Here is a 16,764-nt window from a genome sequence, read left to right as displayed (position 1 = left end):
GAATCTTTCAAAGGGTGCTAGCACACCTTTTGTTAGGTTTCTCCATCATTTGTTCGTGTGGATACACATAGAGAAGTATCTATTTTGATACTTTCGAGATCCGACGATCCTTGGACGAGCGGGATTACGCGAAGGGCTTCGCATCAAGGGTAAACTCTTCTCCTTTGTAGATCTAGTGTAGATCTAGGTTAGAAAACTCATACTCGAAGTTCTACGAAATTTTATTCTTCGCACAGATCTGGTGGCGAGGGTTTCGGGGTTTCCGCAACGCAAAAAGCGGTTTTTGCGGCCCGAAAAACCCAACCCCAAGTACCCGGCCACAAGAAGATATAACCTCTTGATCGGTCCTTGGTAAAGGAAACAAGGGGAGAATAGAAAGGAAGAGGGCCGGCCAAAAACAAGGATTAAAAGACTTAGGTTGTGTTCTACCATAAGGCACCATCTACCTCTCTTTTATAATCCTTGGTGAATGCAAAAAAAAAGAAAGATTTAAAATTAAAACCTTCCTTTTAAGTGTGGTCAACCCTTATTTGTGCAATCAATTAAGGAAAAATTTTAAATTAAAATCTCTGTTTTAAACCATTGTGAATGGCTACAAAAAGAAAAGATTTTAAAATTAAAATATCTCTTTTAAATCTGTTTTGTGGATGGCTATAAAAGGAAAGTTTTAAAAATTAAAATCTCTCTTTTAAATCTCTTGAAGGATGGCTATAAAAGGAAAGATTTAAAAATTAAAATCTCTCTTTAAAATCCCTTGGAGGATGACTATAAAAGGAAAGATTTTAAAATAAAATCTGTATTTTAAATCCTTGTGGATGACTATAAAAGGAAAGTTTTAAAAATTAAATTCTCTCTTTTAAATCCCTTGGAGGATGGCTATAAAAGGAAATATTTAAAAATTAAAATCTCTCATTTAAAACCTTGTGGTCGGCCACTTGCTTGGGCACCAAGCAAGGCTTGGCCGATCACCTCTTGGGCTCCAAGAAAAGCTTGGCCGGTCCCTTGCTTGGGCACTAAGCAAGGATGTGGCCGGTCCGTTACTTGGGTAAGAATAGGACTTGGTTGGATGCAAGGCTTTATATATAGAGGCTAAAACAGGGACCTAGAGGAGGAATTGGTTTTGGCCTCTTGATGAGCTTGAGCTTCCTGTGTTTGACCTGAACACCCAACTCAAGTTCATCAATAATAACTCATACCACTAAAGTGTTATTATTGAACTACTGCACCAATCCCATATTACATTATGGGCTCCTTCTTATCATGAGTGTGTTAATCTCCTAGTGTTTAAGATATCAAATGCCCATTAATTAAATGAGTTATTGACAACTCACTTAATTAACATCTAGCTCTAAGAGTAGTACCACTCAAATTCATTGTCATGTCGGAACTTAGTCCACATGCAAGATTTACATGACAATCCTTATGAGCTCCTCAAGGGGACATCATCATCCTGATAAATAGGATACAGTTTCCTTCTATAATTAACAACACACTATATAAATAATATTATTTCCCGACTTATCGGGCCTATTGATTTAACGAATAAATGTCACCCTTTGATAAATTAAAGAAATAAATACTAAGTACATGTGCTTTGTTATTATATCAGGATTAAGAGTACGCACATCCATAATAACAGAGGTTCTGTTCTTTTATGCAGTCAATATAAAAGGAACAACCTCAAATGGTCCTGCTTTATACACACATAGTGTACTAGTGTATTTTTATAGTCAAGATAAATTAGTACCAAATTACACTACAACCATTCCAATGGTTTGTCCCAATCCATCTTGGTTGTGAGCTTCTATTTATAATTTATAAGAACTGATAACATGATCTTTTGTGTGACACCACACACCATGTTATCTACAATATAAATTAAATGGACAACTGCATTTAACAAAATACAGACATTTGACTAATGTGATTCTCATTTCAAAATAAATATTTATATAAAAAGCTAGGCTTTTAATATACATTCTAACAAATCGGGCTGTCAGGCAGGAGGATATGAAAAACTTAATGACGACTACCATGACTGAGGGGACACCCGTGAGGGATCATATCCTCAAGATGATGGCTTATTTGAATGAGATGGAAGTCCTTGGAGTTGAAATCTATGGAGAAACCCAGGTCGATATCATTTTCCAAACGCTGGCCAAGAGTTTTGAGTAGTTTCGCTTGAACTACAATATGCTGAAAATGTTTTTGCCTCTAAGCCGAAAGGCATGAACAAGAAGAAGAAGCAAGTTGGTTTGGAAAAGAAAGTGATTTGACCTCAAGGGATTGGGTCACAGGCAGGTGTGAAGAAGCCGAAAGGAAAGTGCTTCATATGCAAGTAGTCTGGACATTGGAAGGTTGATGCCCTCACAGAAAGGAGAATAATAAAGATATATCTTATTCATTAGTTGTTGAAACATGTTTAGCGGTGTTATCTATTAGTACCTGGTGTGTAGATACGGGAGCCACTAATCATGTCTGTAATTTATTGCAGGGGTTCCAGGAAACTAGACTACTACATGAAGGGGAGATCACCATCTACATGGGCAATGCTACGAGAGTGGTGGCTGTTACAATGGGAGATGTTTATTTATCTTTTAATAGGAATAAAACTTTGATTTTGAAAAATTATCTTTATGTACCATGTTTTAGAAAGAACTTGATTTCAGTTTCTAAATTATTTATGGATGGATATTCTGTTTCTTTTGATGACAAAGTGGTTGTCAAGAAAAATAGGATGGTTATCTGTTCTGGTGCGTTGGATGGTAATTTGTATACTCTTAATCCAATAACTCCCACGATGCGACAAATGTAAATTAAAAACATATCTTCTAATTCTAATAGGGGAAAGCAACCTTCGAAAATGAACCAAACATATCTTTGGCATCTAAAGTTGGGTCATATTAACTTGAGTAGGATTCAAAAGTTAATAGTCAATGGACCTTTGGGTTCATTGGTAGTGGAAAACTTTCCGACCTGTGAGTCTAGCTAGGAAGGAAAATGACCAAGAGGCCTTTTAAGGAAAAGGGGTATAGAGCCAAAGAAGTGTTGGAATTGGTTCATTCTGATTTGTGTGGGCCTATGACTATCCAGGCAAGAGGTGGGTTCAAATATTTTGTCTCATTTATAGATGACTATTCGAGATATAGGTACATTTACTTGATGCGTCGTAAGTCTGAGTGCTTTGATAAGTTCAAAGAGTATAAGGCTGATGTGGAAAAATGTCATGGTAATAGTATCAAGACACTACGGTATAATCGTGGTGGAGAGTACCTCTTGGGAGAGTTTAGGAGTTACTTATCAGAGGTCGGGATTCAATCCCAATTGTCTGCACCTGGTACACCCCAATAGGATGGTGAGGTGGAACGAAGGAATAGGACTCTTATGGAAATGGTTAGATCAATGATGACACTACAACAAAAACCTTCATAGACATCGATTTTCCACCGGTGTCTATTTCATTTTCGACCGATGTCTATGAAGCCGATGTTAAAAGTCTGCCATTTTAGACATCGAGTTAAAACCGGTGTAGTATCACTTAACGACACCGGTCTTCGAATCGTTTATTAACCGGTGTAGTATCACTTAACAACACTGTTTCATCAACGGTGTAAAACCGATGTAATATTGTATGTTAATAACACCAGTTTTGGCAGCGGTAAATGACCGATGTAATATTAGTTAATAACACCGGTTTTACAGCGGTGGAAAACCGATGTAATATGTATATTTTTTTAATAGCACAATTTGATTTCCGAAACAATGAAAAACCGACAATAAAAAAAAATACACAAATATTCACAAATTATACAAATATTCTTCATTTAATAATATCCATAAAATACACAAATATTCACAAATTATATAAATAATCTTCTTACAACAATATCCATAAAATACCCAAACATTCTTTTTACATCAAAAGCTAGCTAATAGATATCAAAATCAAGGTAGAACATTCTTTTAACACATCAAGGTAGAACCGCACTTCAAATGTAATCTAGCATGCATTCAGCCCACTCGAACCACACTTCATCAATTTCAACTCTGGAGTACTTGAGATTTGTAAACTGTAAAAACACATATATCCACCATATGTCAAATAACTAAAACAAATGTGTACATGTATCAAATAAAATAGAATACTGAGATTTTAAAGGCTGCTGTGGAAGATAACGAATATAACATAGAATCTAAAACTTTCATATATGACACTTAGTATATGCTGCTTAGAATATAACATAGATAATTTGCTCCTAATTCAAGTGTACAGATTGATAAGAACCGACACCATCATACAACAACTTACTAGGCATGATAATGGTTGAACAAAGAAATATGACTACACAACAAATCCAGTGAAGAGAGCATAGAAGAACAAAGCTACCTCTGATGAAGAGATATACTATTTATTGTACTACCTCTGATGCCATCTTGGTATCCTGAATATCCTGCACTAAGCCCCCTATTTTCTGTGATTTCTGCTACCAACCACAGCAGCAAGGAATGCGGCAAGAAGGCAGCTGCCTCCTTAGTTCAGCACCCAAAACAACAAGTTAGAGCTTCCTTTTGAACACTCAAACAAGTTAGAGTTGATGTGTATTTATCCTTTTTGTCTTGTCTTTTGATCCAGATATCAGCATCATATGTGAATTAACTAGAAAACTCTACATGTTTTGCTTCAAATAATCTCTCAACTGTACAACCTTCAGTCATTATTGTCTTTCTCATGTTTTTTTAAGGTCGACTTGGGGAATCCATCCTTTGACATAGGGCATTACATCCAGGTGCCTAATTGCTTGAGATAACAAGTCGATGGCAATAAATACCTACTCCCCAAATGATCATTTGTTCTTTATTGGTTACTACAGTCAGTCATATGGAGCATGGTTCGCATGAGAGCAACGCCCAACTATAAAGGCGCACCTTTAAACCCTGCATTTGGAAATATTAGGGTAACTGTAACTCTCTTGTAAGCCACCAAAAGTTCTTTTAACAAACTGGACGTGAAGCTGAGGCATTGATGGGCAAAACTAAGATCAATTGGCCTTTTAACCCCAAGTAAGTAATACCTACAGGAACCCATAGCAGTTAAAAAAAAGTGTAGGCTGACATCTGAAGGATTTGCAATTTAAACTAAGAAAATTAGAAAAATTTCTCACTATCACCCAGCTTAAAACCAGGGATACAGACATCTGTAAAGTCAGCATCTTCTTCCTCAATTAATTTCTTTATTGTTCCAGATGCTGTTTGACATATTAGTGCTTTCCTCATATGCTATATTTATCAACAGCTCAAAGAACAGATGTAAAGATAAAATTGACCTGTTTGATGCAATATGTGACGACAAGAACAACCCAGGACATCAAACCAAATCGGCAGTTTGTAAAAACCTTGATGTCAAAGTTTTTGCCGATACAAGGATACAATTCCATGCCCTGCACAAGAAAAAAAAATTGTCCACAAACTGTATAAATTGCAGCTACATTGATAGGAAAAATTAGGCTGAAAAGCATTGCCAAGTAATTCATTTGTTCATTATAGAAGGATATTAATACATGAGATACAACTTGCATAATAACAACACATAGCTAGAAAAACTAGCATGAAGAAAGGCACAAACCAAATGGTTGAGCAAAAGGAAGTCCAACAATATCAACAAGAGGTAAGATCCTCATGTGGTTTTAATGGTAATTATTTAAAAGCAAAGAATAACCTATTCCACCTAAGGTTTCCTCTGCCAGGACCTCATATCAGTGAATATACTTCTCCATGCAAGAAAATTGAACAAGCAGTGTGAGGCAAGTGTTTATTGTATAGCCAGAAATCAAACTTTACTGATAAAAAGAGGAGAATTTCAATTCTGTCAAGATGCTCTTTTCCAACAACTTAACATGAATGGAGCTTTAGAGATTGAAAAGTTCATGGAACTGCAGAACTAGCTTGAAAAGCTTAAATAGACACCAGGCAGGAAAGTATTCCAATGCGCCATATTCAAATTGACTTGTGACATCCCAATTCATTGGGTATTCCTTATAATGAAAGCTAGAATGTGGTTGCCGAAATCAAAGACATCATATTCTAAGCCATGTTTAAAGAGTTTTTACATGTATGTGATATTATATAAGATCCCATCATCATAGTAAAAATAATCCTATTGTTGCAACAGAAGTACATGCATATGTGTATTATAGTTGGCAGTGAGACCAAGGATGTGAGAGAATTTTTTTTCCATGACGGTGAATATATGGCAACATTGAATATTGGTGGGCAAGTGTTTTAGATTTCTAAATAAATCATTTCATAAGATTTCACATAATGGAAAAAATACTTGAAGGTTTTTTGTGATTCAGTTGGTTCCACAAGTAGATATGGTTAGAAAATATCCTCTGAACTCTTAAGTCAACATATCTTGGATCACGAACAAACACATATAGAGTAGGCAATGAAACATTTGAAAATAAAATACTAATGAAGTCACAAATAAGGTTATTCATTTGTACCAAACATAAATATTTAACTAATTTTTTTTAAGGAAATTGCATTTTCCAATGCAATTTGATCTCATGGTACTCCTTTTACGACTAAAACCCTCAACACCAAAACATGTAATAGCACAATTCCCCATGGAAATATCTAGAGCATTAACTACTAGTCTTGGGTAGTTCTGCTCCCTGGTGTTGGCTAATGATTGAGACTTAACTATTCAGCAAAACAAATCACAGAGTGATTTTGCTATTTATGTCTGTGATCAAGAGCATATATTACTTTCTATACTAAAAAAGAAAATGAATGAGGCTACATTGAATTTATGACATTTGACTTTAGCAAATAGACGTGCTTTTTTAATGTTTGTTGAGGATAAACATGCATAGTTATGAAGCAAAAGAGAATCAATTGGTTAAAGAGACAACCAGAAGAAAGTAAGGCTGCTACATATTCTACAAAGTACACTTACATACACAAATATAGTTTAATCTATATGCAGATTGGAGAAATCTCATGTAACCATTAGTACAGAGAATGGAAATGCAAGAATAGAGTGCACCCATGCAAACATAATTGTAATATGTAAAAATAGTGATACATCTGGGAACAAGTAACAGATAAAATCCTTCACTATCAAATATAGCTAATAAAAGTTTAAGCATTGGCACATAACCTGCCATGATTAGGTAACAGTGATTAAAAAATAAATCAACAAATCCATTGTAATATGTTCATTTGTTTTTTTTTTTGAGATATTTGCAAGGCCCTTGCATACTCCATAGTATCTCAAATTATCAATCAGATGCATTTATCTGATTATTTTATGTGCAATCAATCCAGAAAAAAACAATGACACAACAACTCTGCAAATGATGTCTGGTTAAGAAAGCTCACCCAATAAAAATCAATTATGAAGTTCCCTAATGAACCAGAATCCGAAGAAGATGGTGCCAAATGACCCTTTGGAGAAAAACAATCATCTCAAATTAGGAACAAAGGACAGTAATAACCATAGGAAAAGCTAGATTGAAATTTACAGAAACTCACTTTCAAGTATAACAAAATGCATAACACTAAGCTTCCCAGAATAAGTGCTGAATAAATTTCTCCTAGGTGATCATACACGACTGCTGGGTTGAAGATTCCAAACCTTCAAAGATAATTCAAGAAGCACTGGTCATAGTTAAAAGTTAGAAGTATGTTAAAATAAAGATAAATACACATGAATTGCCAACCGATGTCAAAAAATGTGCATACATGTAGAGGAAAATAAGAGATGCAACTAGGTGTCTATAAACCACTCATCTAACTCCCTGTAGAGAAACAAAATCCTACGTATGCACAACAATACGAAAAAGTATGAAATTAAACCATTTAATTACATACTTGAGGTATGAGTTAAACATAGGAGATCAACAAATTTAGCAATAACAATGGTAATCAGCATGGCGACTTATCATTAATACGAACAAATATTTCCTTTTTCCCTCCACCCCTTACATCTTCAACTCTAATTAATCCAAATACTTGAGAGTTTATGCACTTTACTAACAATATTCAGTCTTTGTCTGCATGACTTTATGCCTCGGTATATGCTTTGTGAACCTTGATCACAAGATAGGACTTTACCATGTGCTATTAAATTTGGAAAAAGTGGCATACTTGTAGCCGTTTAAGTGATATGCTAGTATATAAAATAAAAAAGACTGCCATTACCTTCAAAACTTACAACAAATAGCAATCAAACCAATCTCCATAGCTTGTGTTTTCCAAAAACAGAAATTGGAAATGAGAAAGAAAACAAACCACAAATTTATGTCGGAAACGAAAATTTACGGGAGGGAAAGACAGGGAGTTTCACCTCGTCGGATTCCTCCTTCTCCTCCACCTTCTCCTCCTTCTTAGGCTCCTCTACAGCTGGGGCGCCGCCCGCGCCGCCGCTACCAGGGGCGGCGACCCCGATGGCAGCCACAGAGCCACCAGAGGGCACGGAAGCGAACTTCTCCCGGCCTGCAGCGATGATTTCAGTTATGTCCTTGCCCTTGACTTCCGCGAGGAAGTGGTTGATCCTCTTATCCTCTGCCTCCGCTCCCACTACAAGCAAGAAACAAGGATCACCGAAATGAAACCAAGATAAATATGAGAGGGAAGAGAGTTCGACCTGATTCAAGGATGGATCTGATATCATCGGCGGAGGGGTTGGGGTTGCCGCCGAGGACGGCCAGGAGATAAGCCGCCACAATTTTCATCTTCGCTTCTAGATTTGCAGACGACGATGCTGCTGTTGCAAGGTCTCGGACCTCTCGGTGATGAGTGCGTAGAATGAGGTGGGTCGGCTTAATTCCAATTTGTATCTTATCAAAACCCTAGGGTTGGGTCAGCGGAGGGAGGGCAGCGGAATGCAGGAGTAGGGGTGGGAGACGCAGCAGCGGCGGCGGCTAGGGGAAAGTTGGTCTTGGCCTTGGAACCACGGAACGCGTGAGCGGCGGAGTCGTAGGCCAGAGCGGCAGCCTCGGCCGAGTCGAAGGTTCCGAGCCACACCCTGACCTTCTTCCAGGGGTCCCTGATCTCGGCCGTGAACCGCCCCCACGGCTGCTTCAGCACGCCGCGGAACCGCGTCTCCGCTACTGCCGCCGCCGGCTCCACCAGAACTCGGCCTTTCTTTATCTGGCCAACAGATCGACGGAATGAAAAGGAACAAAAGAAGGGGGAAGAGGGAGCGAGAAATGGGATCAAAGGAAGAGGAGTGCTAATTTCGCCATGTCGAATTGTTCAAAATTGGGGAGATAAATTGGCTGGTTGCTTCATCCAAGGCTAGGAGAAACCCAAAAGAAAGGGCGCAAAGAAAGTCCGCCAGAATTTTGGTTCATAGACACCGGTTTTAAAAACCGAGGTTAAAATCGATGTCTATTAATGAAAAAAAGGCGCTCATAGACATCGGCTAAAAAAACCGATGTCTATGAGCGAAAATCTGCGCTCATAGACACCGGTTTTTGGAAAAATCGGTGTAAAATACTCAAAGACATCGGTTTTTGCTTAAAACTGTTGTTGTTCCACTGATGTCTATAAGGGTTTTTCTTGTAGTGTGAGTTATTTAGAATTACCAAATTCATTTTGGACATATGCTGTGGAAACGATGGCATGCATTCTAAACTTTGTACCTTCTAAGTTAGTACCCTCTACTCCCATAGAATTGTGGAATGGGCGTAAGCCTAGTTTGAAACATATTCAGATTTGGGGTAGTCCAGCACATGTGCTGAAGGGAGACGCTGATAAGTTGGAATCACGTAAAGAAGTTCGCTTGTTCATGGGATATCCTAGAGGAACGAAAGGTGGTTTGTTTTATAGTCCTAAAGATTAGAAGTTCATTGTTACCACCAATGCTTGATTTTTAGAAGAGGACTATGTAATGAACCATAAGCCCATGAGTAAAATTATTCTTGAGGAAATAAGAGATGGCACTTTTACTTTTGTACCAACGGTACAAGATGAGATACCACAAGTAACTGTAACATGTATCACAAATGATGCACAATTACAGGTAGTGTCTCATCGTAGTAGAAGGGTTATTAGATAACCTGATAGATTCATGTTTTTGAGAGAGACTTCGGACTTGATCCCTGGTGAACATGAAGCTGATCCCTGGACATATGATGAAGCACTCCAAGATAAAGATGCAGCATCTTGGCATAGTACAATGAACTCTGAAATAGAATCTAAGCATTCTACTCAAGTCTAGAAGCTTGTAGAACCACCAAATGGTGTAAAATCCATTGGATGTAAATGGGTCTACAAAAGGAAAAAAGGAATATACGGGAAGGTGAAAACCTTTAAAGCGATGCTTGTTGCGAAGGGGTATACTCAGAAAGGGGGAATCGATTATGAGGAAACTTTTTCGCCAGTAGCTATGCTTAAGTATATCCGAATTCTTTTATCTATTGCTGCTCATATGGATTATGAGGTTTGGAAAATGGATGTCAAAACAGCTTTCCTTAAAGGAAGTCTTGAAGAAAACATCTATATGAAGCAACCAGAGAAATTCATTGCGAAGGGCAAAGAGCATCTTGTATGTAAACTCAATCGGTCCATTTATGGACTGAAGCAAGCTTCGAGATCTTGGAACATCTGGTTTGATGAAGTGATCTGATCTCATTTATTCATTCAGTGTCCGGATGAGTCTTGTGTGATGGATCGAAAGCACTAGAGGGGGGGTGAATAGCGCTCGTGGCTATTTTAACGATTTAAAACACAGAATAGAAACGCAGCGGAAAGTAAAATCAAACACACAGAGACGCAGGTGTTTTACTTCGTTCGGAGCCTATGGCGACTCCTACTCGAAGGCCCGCGGTCCTTGACCGCTTTCGGTGGGCAACAACTATATATCGGAAAGATTACAATTTGAATTACAATTAATGCAATAAGTAAACTAATACCGACAACAAAAGATCGAAGAGTCTGAGCTTCGGGTTGTCGACGTCGAGTAGTATCACTTCAAGGTCGTCTCGTTGGCAGCACTTCACAGAAGAAAGCTTAGAATGTGTTGTTCTTTGGCTGCACCCTCGACCCTCTTTTTATATGACATTCCGGGCACCTGGATCCCTTCCGGGCGCCTGGAGTGTGACGTGTCCAACCAACCAGGATGCTCCACATGGCGAAGTCGCGGCAGGGATAAAACTTGGTCCCGGGCGCCCGGACCTGTTCCGGGCGCCTGGACCTCCGGGCGCCCGGATCCATCCCGGGCGCCCGGACCACCTTTTTCCAGCAGGTACCTCTCCTGCAAAACAAGGTTAGTCTGAGCAAATACCCTGCAAGACAGTGTTAGAATCTGATAAATCATAGTAAAGAAGAACTTACAGTCTTCGGACTGTCCGAGTCTGACTTCGGATTCCCAACCGGAAACCCTAGGTCGACCCGACGCCTATTGTTCCCTCTACGGGGAACGCGTCCTCACCTACTCCCCTCAGGAGAGATTACCTGATGCCAGTCCGGTCCTCCAGACCGACTGGACTTTCTGCCTAGGGTTACCACCCCCTAGGACCTAGGGTTACCGCCCCCTAGGGTTTTTCTCCACCTAGGGTTACCACCCCCTAGGACCTAAGGTTGACTCCCCTTAGGGTTTTCCTCCACCTAGGGTTACCACCCCCTAGGACCTAAGGTTGCCGCCCCTTAGAGTTTTCCTCCACCTAGGGTTACCGCCCCCTAGGACCTAGGGTTGCCGCCCCTTAGGGTTTTCCTCCACCTAGGGTTACCGCCCCCTAGGACCTAAGGTTACCACCCCTTAGGATTTTCCCTTTGCCTAACCGCAGCTAGGACTTTCCTGAAACACTTATTCAGCACGTTAGATCACCACAAACATTAACTTTGAATCCTTTGTCATTATCAAAACTCAGGTTCGATCGTCGCATGCTCCCCGTACCAACAATCTCTCCCTTTTTGATTATGGCAATCGAAATTCAAAGTTAAGTAATAATATGCAGTAAGATGTAAAGAAAGACATGGCATTACAAACTCCCCCTTAATATAACCTCCCCTTTGGATTTATTGTTCTCTTTTGAATTTCTCTACTCTCCCCCTTTGCCATATATCAAAAATAAGCTAGTTTTGAAAAAAGACTTAACTTTTCAAGACAAAACTTAGTCGAGTTTGTTTGAAAAACTTAGGTACGAGGCAAAAAAAAGGTTTAAGAGAAAAGCAACATCTTAGAATTGGTTTTAATAGCAACATTTTTGAAAATTTGCTAAGGAAAATAGTTTTAAAAAAAACTTTAAACCATTGATTTTGCTTGAGGAGATTATTCTTTGTGCTATGTTAAATAAGAATTCAACTCTTTTTAACTTAGTGAATTTTGAGGAGTTTCCAAAAAAAAATTTCAATCAACTTCAGAAATTTTCCGATTTCAAAAATTTTCCAGCTTAAAAAATTTTCAAGGAAAATTTTCAACTTAAAGAAGTTAATTGCAGCTTAAAGAGTTTTCAAAAAGAATTTCAACTTAACGAATTTTCGAAAAAGTTTCAACTTAAATAATTTTCTAACAAAATTCCAAAAAGAATTTTCAAATAGAAGAAATTTGAAAGTTTTAAGTTTGAAAAAGTTTTAAGTTTGAAAACTGCTTAAGAGAAATGAATTTCAAAGATACTTAAGGCAAAGGAGAAGCGTTAACTTTAGTGTTTAATAGTTTACAAATTTTGTTTTAGTAAGGTATCAGAGCCCTAAGGTCCAAGAATGAGTCAAGATTTGGTTTTGGTCAGGTATCAGAGCCCTTAAGTACAAGCATGCTTAACCTTTAATATTGCCTCTAGAGAACATCTTGCCAAATAGCTAAGTCTAGAGTGTAATTTAATTGAGTTTAGTTAAAGAGGATTTGATTGGGTACTTAGCTTAAAGGGGTTTTACATAAGGGCTTAGTTTTAAAGGTCAGGTTATAAAGTAATTTTAATTTTAACGCTAAAAAACAGCTTGAATTTTCGAAATATGTCAAAAATAGTTTTTAATTTTGAGGTCAAGTCAAAAATTTTTAAAGAAAAACTAATTTTAAAACCGACTCAAAATCACTCCCCCTTAATTAATGCCTTAATAAATTTTTGAGTTCAGAAGTTCAACTCTTTGAAGAGATTTTTCAAAGTATTTTTTTTTTTTGACATGAAGTTTTTAAAGATTTTGAACTGATTTTGAAAAGATTAAATAATTTTTTAAAAGAATTTAAAAGAATTTGAATAACTATCAGTTTGAATTTTTGAAATTCCTTAGTCATCTCACCCATCTAAATTTTCAATCAGGGAATCCTATAATTGTTGTGAGATGAATTATGGTTGAATTTAAGGGTCTGGTTTAACTTTTTGTTAGATTCAGGTTTAGCTTTGGGTTTAACAAGTAAGCATTCTTTGGATAAACTTCTGGGCTATGGTGAGTCACAAGGTACTCATTAAAGTAACCATGCCTTCGAGGTTTCCCAAATAGTCCTACCCATTGAGCTTAATACTAAACCTTGGTCTAACTAGTTAGGATTCATTTAAGGGTAGCTTCGGTCAGTTCCACTTAGCCAAATGCACCAGGTCAAAGCCATATCTTCCTAGACATGTGATGCCCAAGCTTCCCTAACGTACTATCATCCAAAAACTTCACCAGTACTGTGGGTCAAGTTAAACCTAGCCCATTTTGATCTAACCTTAATTACCTTACCGGGTAATCTACTCTTGTTTTTACCCATTTCGGGTAGATTAGGTTCAGTTACCCTGTCGGGTAGTTCAGTTGGGGGTGCCATCGAGTCTGGATCCTCCATCTATTTTTATTTAACTTAAGTTGAAATTTACTTTTAATTTGAATTAATTTTGAATTGAATTTCGAATTTAATTTAATTTCAAATTTTTAATTGAATTTTAAATATTGAATTTAATTTTGAATTTGATTTTAAATTTAATTTTGAATATTAATTTGAATTATGTTCTTAATATTGTTTTTCTATTAGCTCCCCCTGGATCATAGCCTCGATATGGTCTATCAAGGTAATAGACTTGATCCTTGGGGACCCAATAGTGACCATTTCCAACTTGATTAACCAAGTTGGATTTTGGCACCCATGCTTGAACAAGTTTTCTATTATTTCTATTAACTAGCGATAAATATGATTTGTATTTTATTTTAGTTTTAAATCCAAGTCCAGTTTTGTTGTAAACGGCTCGCTATTTTCCATGAATCAGATCCAGATTCTTGGAGCCCAAGGTGAACCGTTCCAACGTGTCCTTGAGTTCTTTAATTTGAGCTTTCAAATTGGAATTTTCTTCCTCAAGTTGTTGGACTTGAGTTGAACTTCCAGTTTGAACTGACTCAGTTAAAGAGCTCGAGTCAGTCGCTTCCTTAAGGGATGTTACCTCCTTTTGGAGCGACTTAACCCGGATGTTGGATTTAGCCAACTTTTTTACTAAGTAAGGTAATAATTCATGCAAGTTATCTAATTGAAATTCTGCAAGTAGTGAACTTACAGTGGGTTTTGGTCCTTCAGAAACGAATGCGGATTCATGGCTTCGATTAGACTCAGTCTCGGATTCGCTCTCGATTTCTGACTCATACTCGGACTCAGTTTCCGCCACGGTTGCTTGTACTGGTAGAGCGAGGAAGCTCGTCGGTTCTTCTTCGTCGGACCTGGATTCATCTGAAGAATCGAACCATATCTTTTCCTCTGTCTTACTTGTACCTGCAACCATCGTAATACCTTCCTCGGCCGAAGTAGTATTATTCTACTCATCTAATTCAAATAAATCATTTATTAAATTATGCTTACTTACTTGAGCGTCGGAAGTGCCCTCGTGTAGTTTCATCAACTTTTGCCACAACTCTTTTGCACTTGCGAAAGGGCCAATGCGGTTCAGTTCTTCATTGGTTAGGCCACATTGTAGCATGCAGGTTGCTTTGGCATCGGCTTCAACTTTTTTCGTTGTGATAGAATCCCAGTTGATGCATGAGATAAGTTCTCCGGTGTCGTCACGTGGAAGTTCGAGTCCGGTCTGGATGATGATCCACATCTCGACTTGCGTCTTGAGATGGTATTCCATCCGGTTCTTCCAGTATCCAAAGTCCTTGCCAGAAAAGAGCGGCGGTCGGACGGTGCAGAATCCTTCTTGGAATGCCATTTTAAAAGAACCTTGCACACAAAAAATAGCAAAACAAAATGTACCAGGACTTGATCCTGGATTAGCAGTGCGGTATGGAAGGATAGAAGTAGAAGTTCACCTACTTCTATTGTTGGGGTTGCAAGGTTGCAAACATAGTCCCATATTGGAAACACATGGGAAAGATCATGGGTTTATAAGAGAGCACCACAAAAGAAAAGAGAGCAAAGGGAGAAGAGAGGGACAGAGGGCCGGCCACCAAGAGAATAAGAGTTGTGTTCTCATGAGGCCTCCTCACCCCTTCTTTTATATTACTTGCCCAAGGCAAATAAGGAAAGAATTTTTATAAAAATAAAATCTTCCTCTTGTTTTTCCTTTTTCATTTTTATTTTTCCTCTTGATTGAATCAATCACCAAATCATGGATTGATTGGATGATGATTTGGCTGGCCCCTTGCTTGGGCACCAAGCAAGGGTGGCCGACCACTTATAGGAAGGAATAATAATAATTTTTTTATAAAATTTTACAAGAAGAAATCCTCTTATAAAATTTTACAAGCACTCTATCCTAAAGTGGATGTTAAAAAGGAAAATTTTTAAAAATTAAAACCATGTTTTAAAATTTAAAACTTCTCTTCAAAAATTTTCTTTTTTAACATGAATAGAAAATTTTAATTTTAAAACTTCTTTTCCTTTTTTCTAAAACCATGGGGATGGTTAAAAAAGGAAAGTTTTAAAACTTTTAAAACTATCTATTAAACCACGTGGCCTAATTCAAATAGGGAAAGTTTTTAAAATTAAAATATCTCTTTTAAAACTTATAGTTTTCTACAAAGAGAAGATTTAAAAAATTCAAAACACCCCTCCTATTTGAATTTATTATGGCCGGCCCCTACTTGCTTGGTCACTAAGCAAGAGGTGTTGGTTAGTCCTAGCAAAATATATCGATTTCACTGTATAAAAATTTTTGTACAAGTGTCGAACCTTTCCTTAAATAACCTATTGTGTTCTTTAGAAATTAAATTAGCAATCGCATACGGAACTTAACATCATTGATTCCAAATTTAACTTATCTGTTCTTAATGGTTTAGATTTGAATCGCAAGCGGAACTTAACACTATTGATTTAAATCCACCTATGTTATTAATTTCATTAAATATTAATTTCATTAAATATTAATTTCCAAAATTGGCTTCCAGGACTGCATGATGAGGCACATGACCTTCTTGGATATGAGAGCAACCACCACCGCCTAGACAAAGCCTTTTAAGGAAAGTTAATATTTAATTTCCTTAAATAACTCTAGGTTAACCAAAAAGAACAATCGAATCAGAAATTCAAAAAAGAAGAAAACACAAACTCAAAAAATAAATTCGATAAAATAGATCTAATTGCCTCTTGTATTTAGAATTCTTACAAAGAAAATAACTAGTATGATGCGAAAGAAAATTACTAGTTATACCTTCTCTTTGTAAGATAATGACCTTGAGATCTTCTACCGTATTCCTCACCTCGCCTTGGACGTCGTGTGGGTGACGATCCTCCAAGATGAACACCACCCAAAAGCTTCTTCCTCTTCTTCTAAAATCCGGCCACTGTTGGATCGAGAAGCACTAGAGGGGGGGGGGTGAATAACGCTCGTGGCTATTTCGTTTGATTTAAAACAGAGT

The 16,764-nt window shown here is 37.6% G+C and overlaps 2 protein-coding genes across 2 annotated transcripts in view; both read right to left on the bottom strand.

The window, feature by feature from the left end:
• Positions 1–6,978: 6,978 nt before the first annotated feature.
• Positions 6,979–8,774, bottom strand: LOC121990059 (60S acidic ribosomal protein P2B-like). The gene is made up of 4 exons (XM_042544309.1): positions 8,651–8,774; positions 8,351–8,583; positions 7,537–7,639; positions 6,979–7,449 (listed from the first exon to the last, which is right to left on the bottom strand). The coding sequence occupies exons 1-3, from the start codon at positions 8,736–8,738 to the stop codon at positions 7,607–7,609; spliced, it is 354 nt and encodes a 117-aa protein (XP_042400243.1). The 5' UTR covers positions 8,739–8,774; the 3' UTR covers positions 6,979–7,449; positions 7,537–7,606.
• A 73-nt stretch (positions 8,775–8,847) lies between these two features.
• Positions 8,848–16,764, bottom strand: part of LOC121990891 (ethylene-responsive transcription factor 3-like) — a 69,667-nt gene continuing 61,750 nt past the window's right edge. The window contains exon 2 of the mRNA XM_042544938.1: positions 8,848–9,156. Within this exon, the coding sequence (XP_042400872.1) occupies positions 8,848–9,156 (309 nt within the window). The remainder of the gene's footprint in view (positions 9,157–16,764) is intronic.

This window comes from Zingiber officinale, chromosome 6B, assembly GCF_018446385.1.
Source record: "Zingiber officinale cultivar Zhangliang chromosome 6B, Zo_v1.1, whole genome shotgun sequence".
Lineage (NCBI taxonomy): Eukaryota > Viridiplantae > Streptophyta > Magnoliopsida > Zingiberales > Zingiberaceae > Zingiber > Zingiber officinale.
The sequence above is the reverse complement of the archived record's forward strand: the minus strand, read 5'-3'. Positions and strand labels throughout refer to the sequence as shown.

Bases quoted from the DNA above. Each gene is read 5' to 3' on its own strand.
- LOC121990059 (XM_042544309.1), bottom strand. From the start codon at position 8,738: ATGAAAATTGTGGCGGCTTATCTCCTGGCCGTCCTCGGCGGCAACCCC. The intron at 8,584-8,650 runs GTCGAACTCTCT...TCTTGCTTGTAG, and splicing joins CAGATCCATCCTTGAATCAG to TGGGAGCGGAGGCAGAGGAT. The intron at 7,640-8,350 runs GTGAAACTCCCT...TTATCTTTGAAG, and splicing joins AGAAGGAGGAATCCGACGAG to GTTTGGAATCTTCAACCCAG.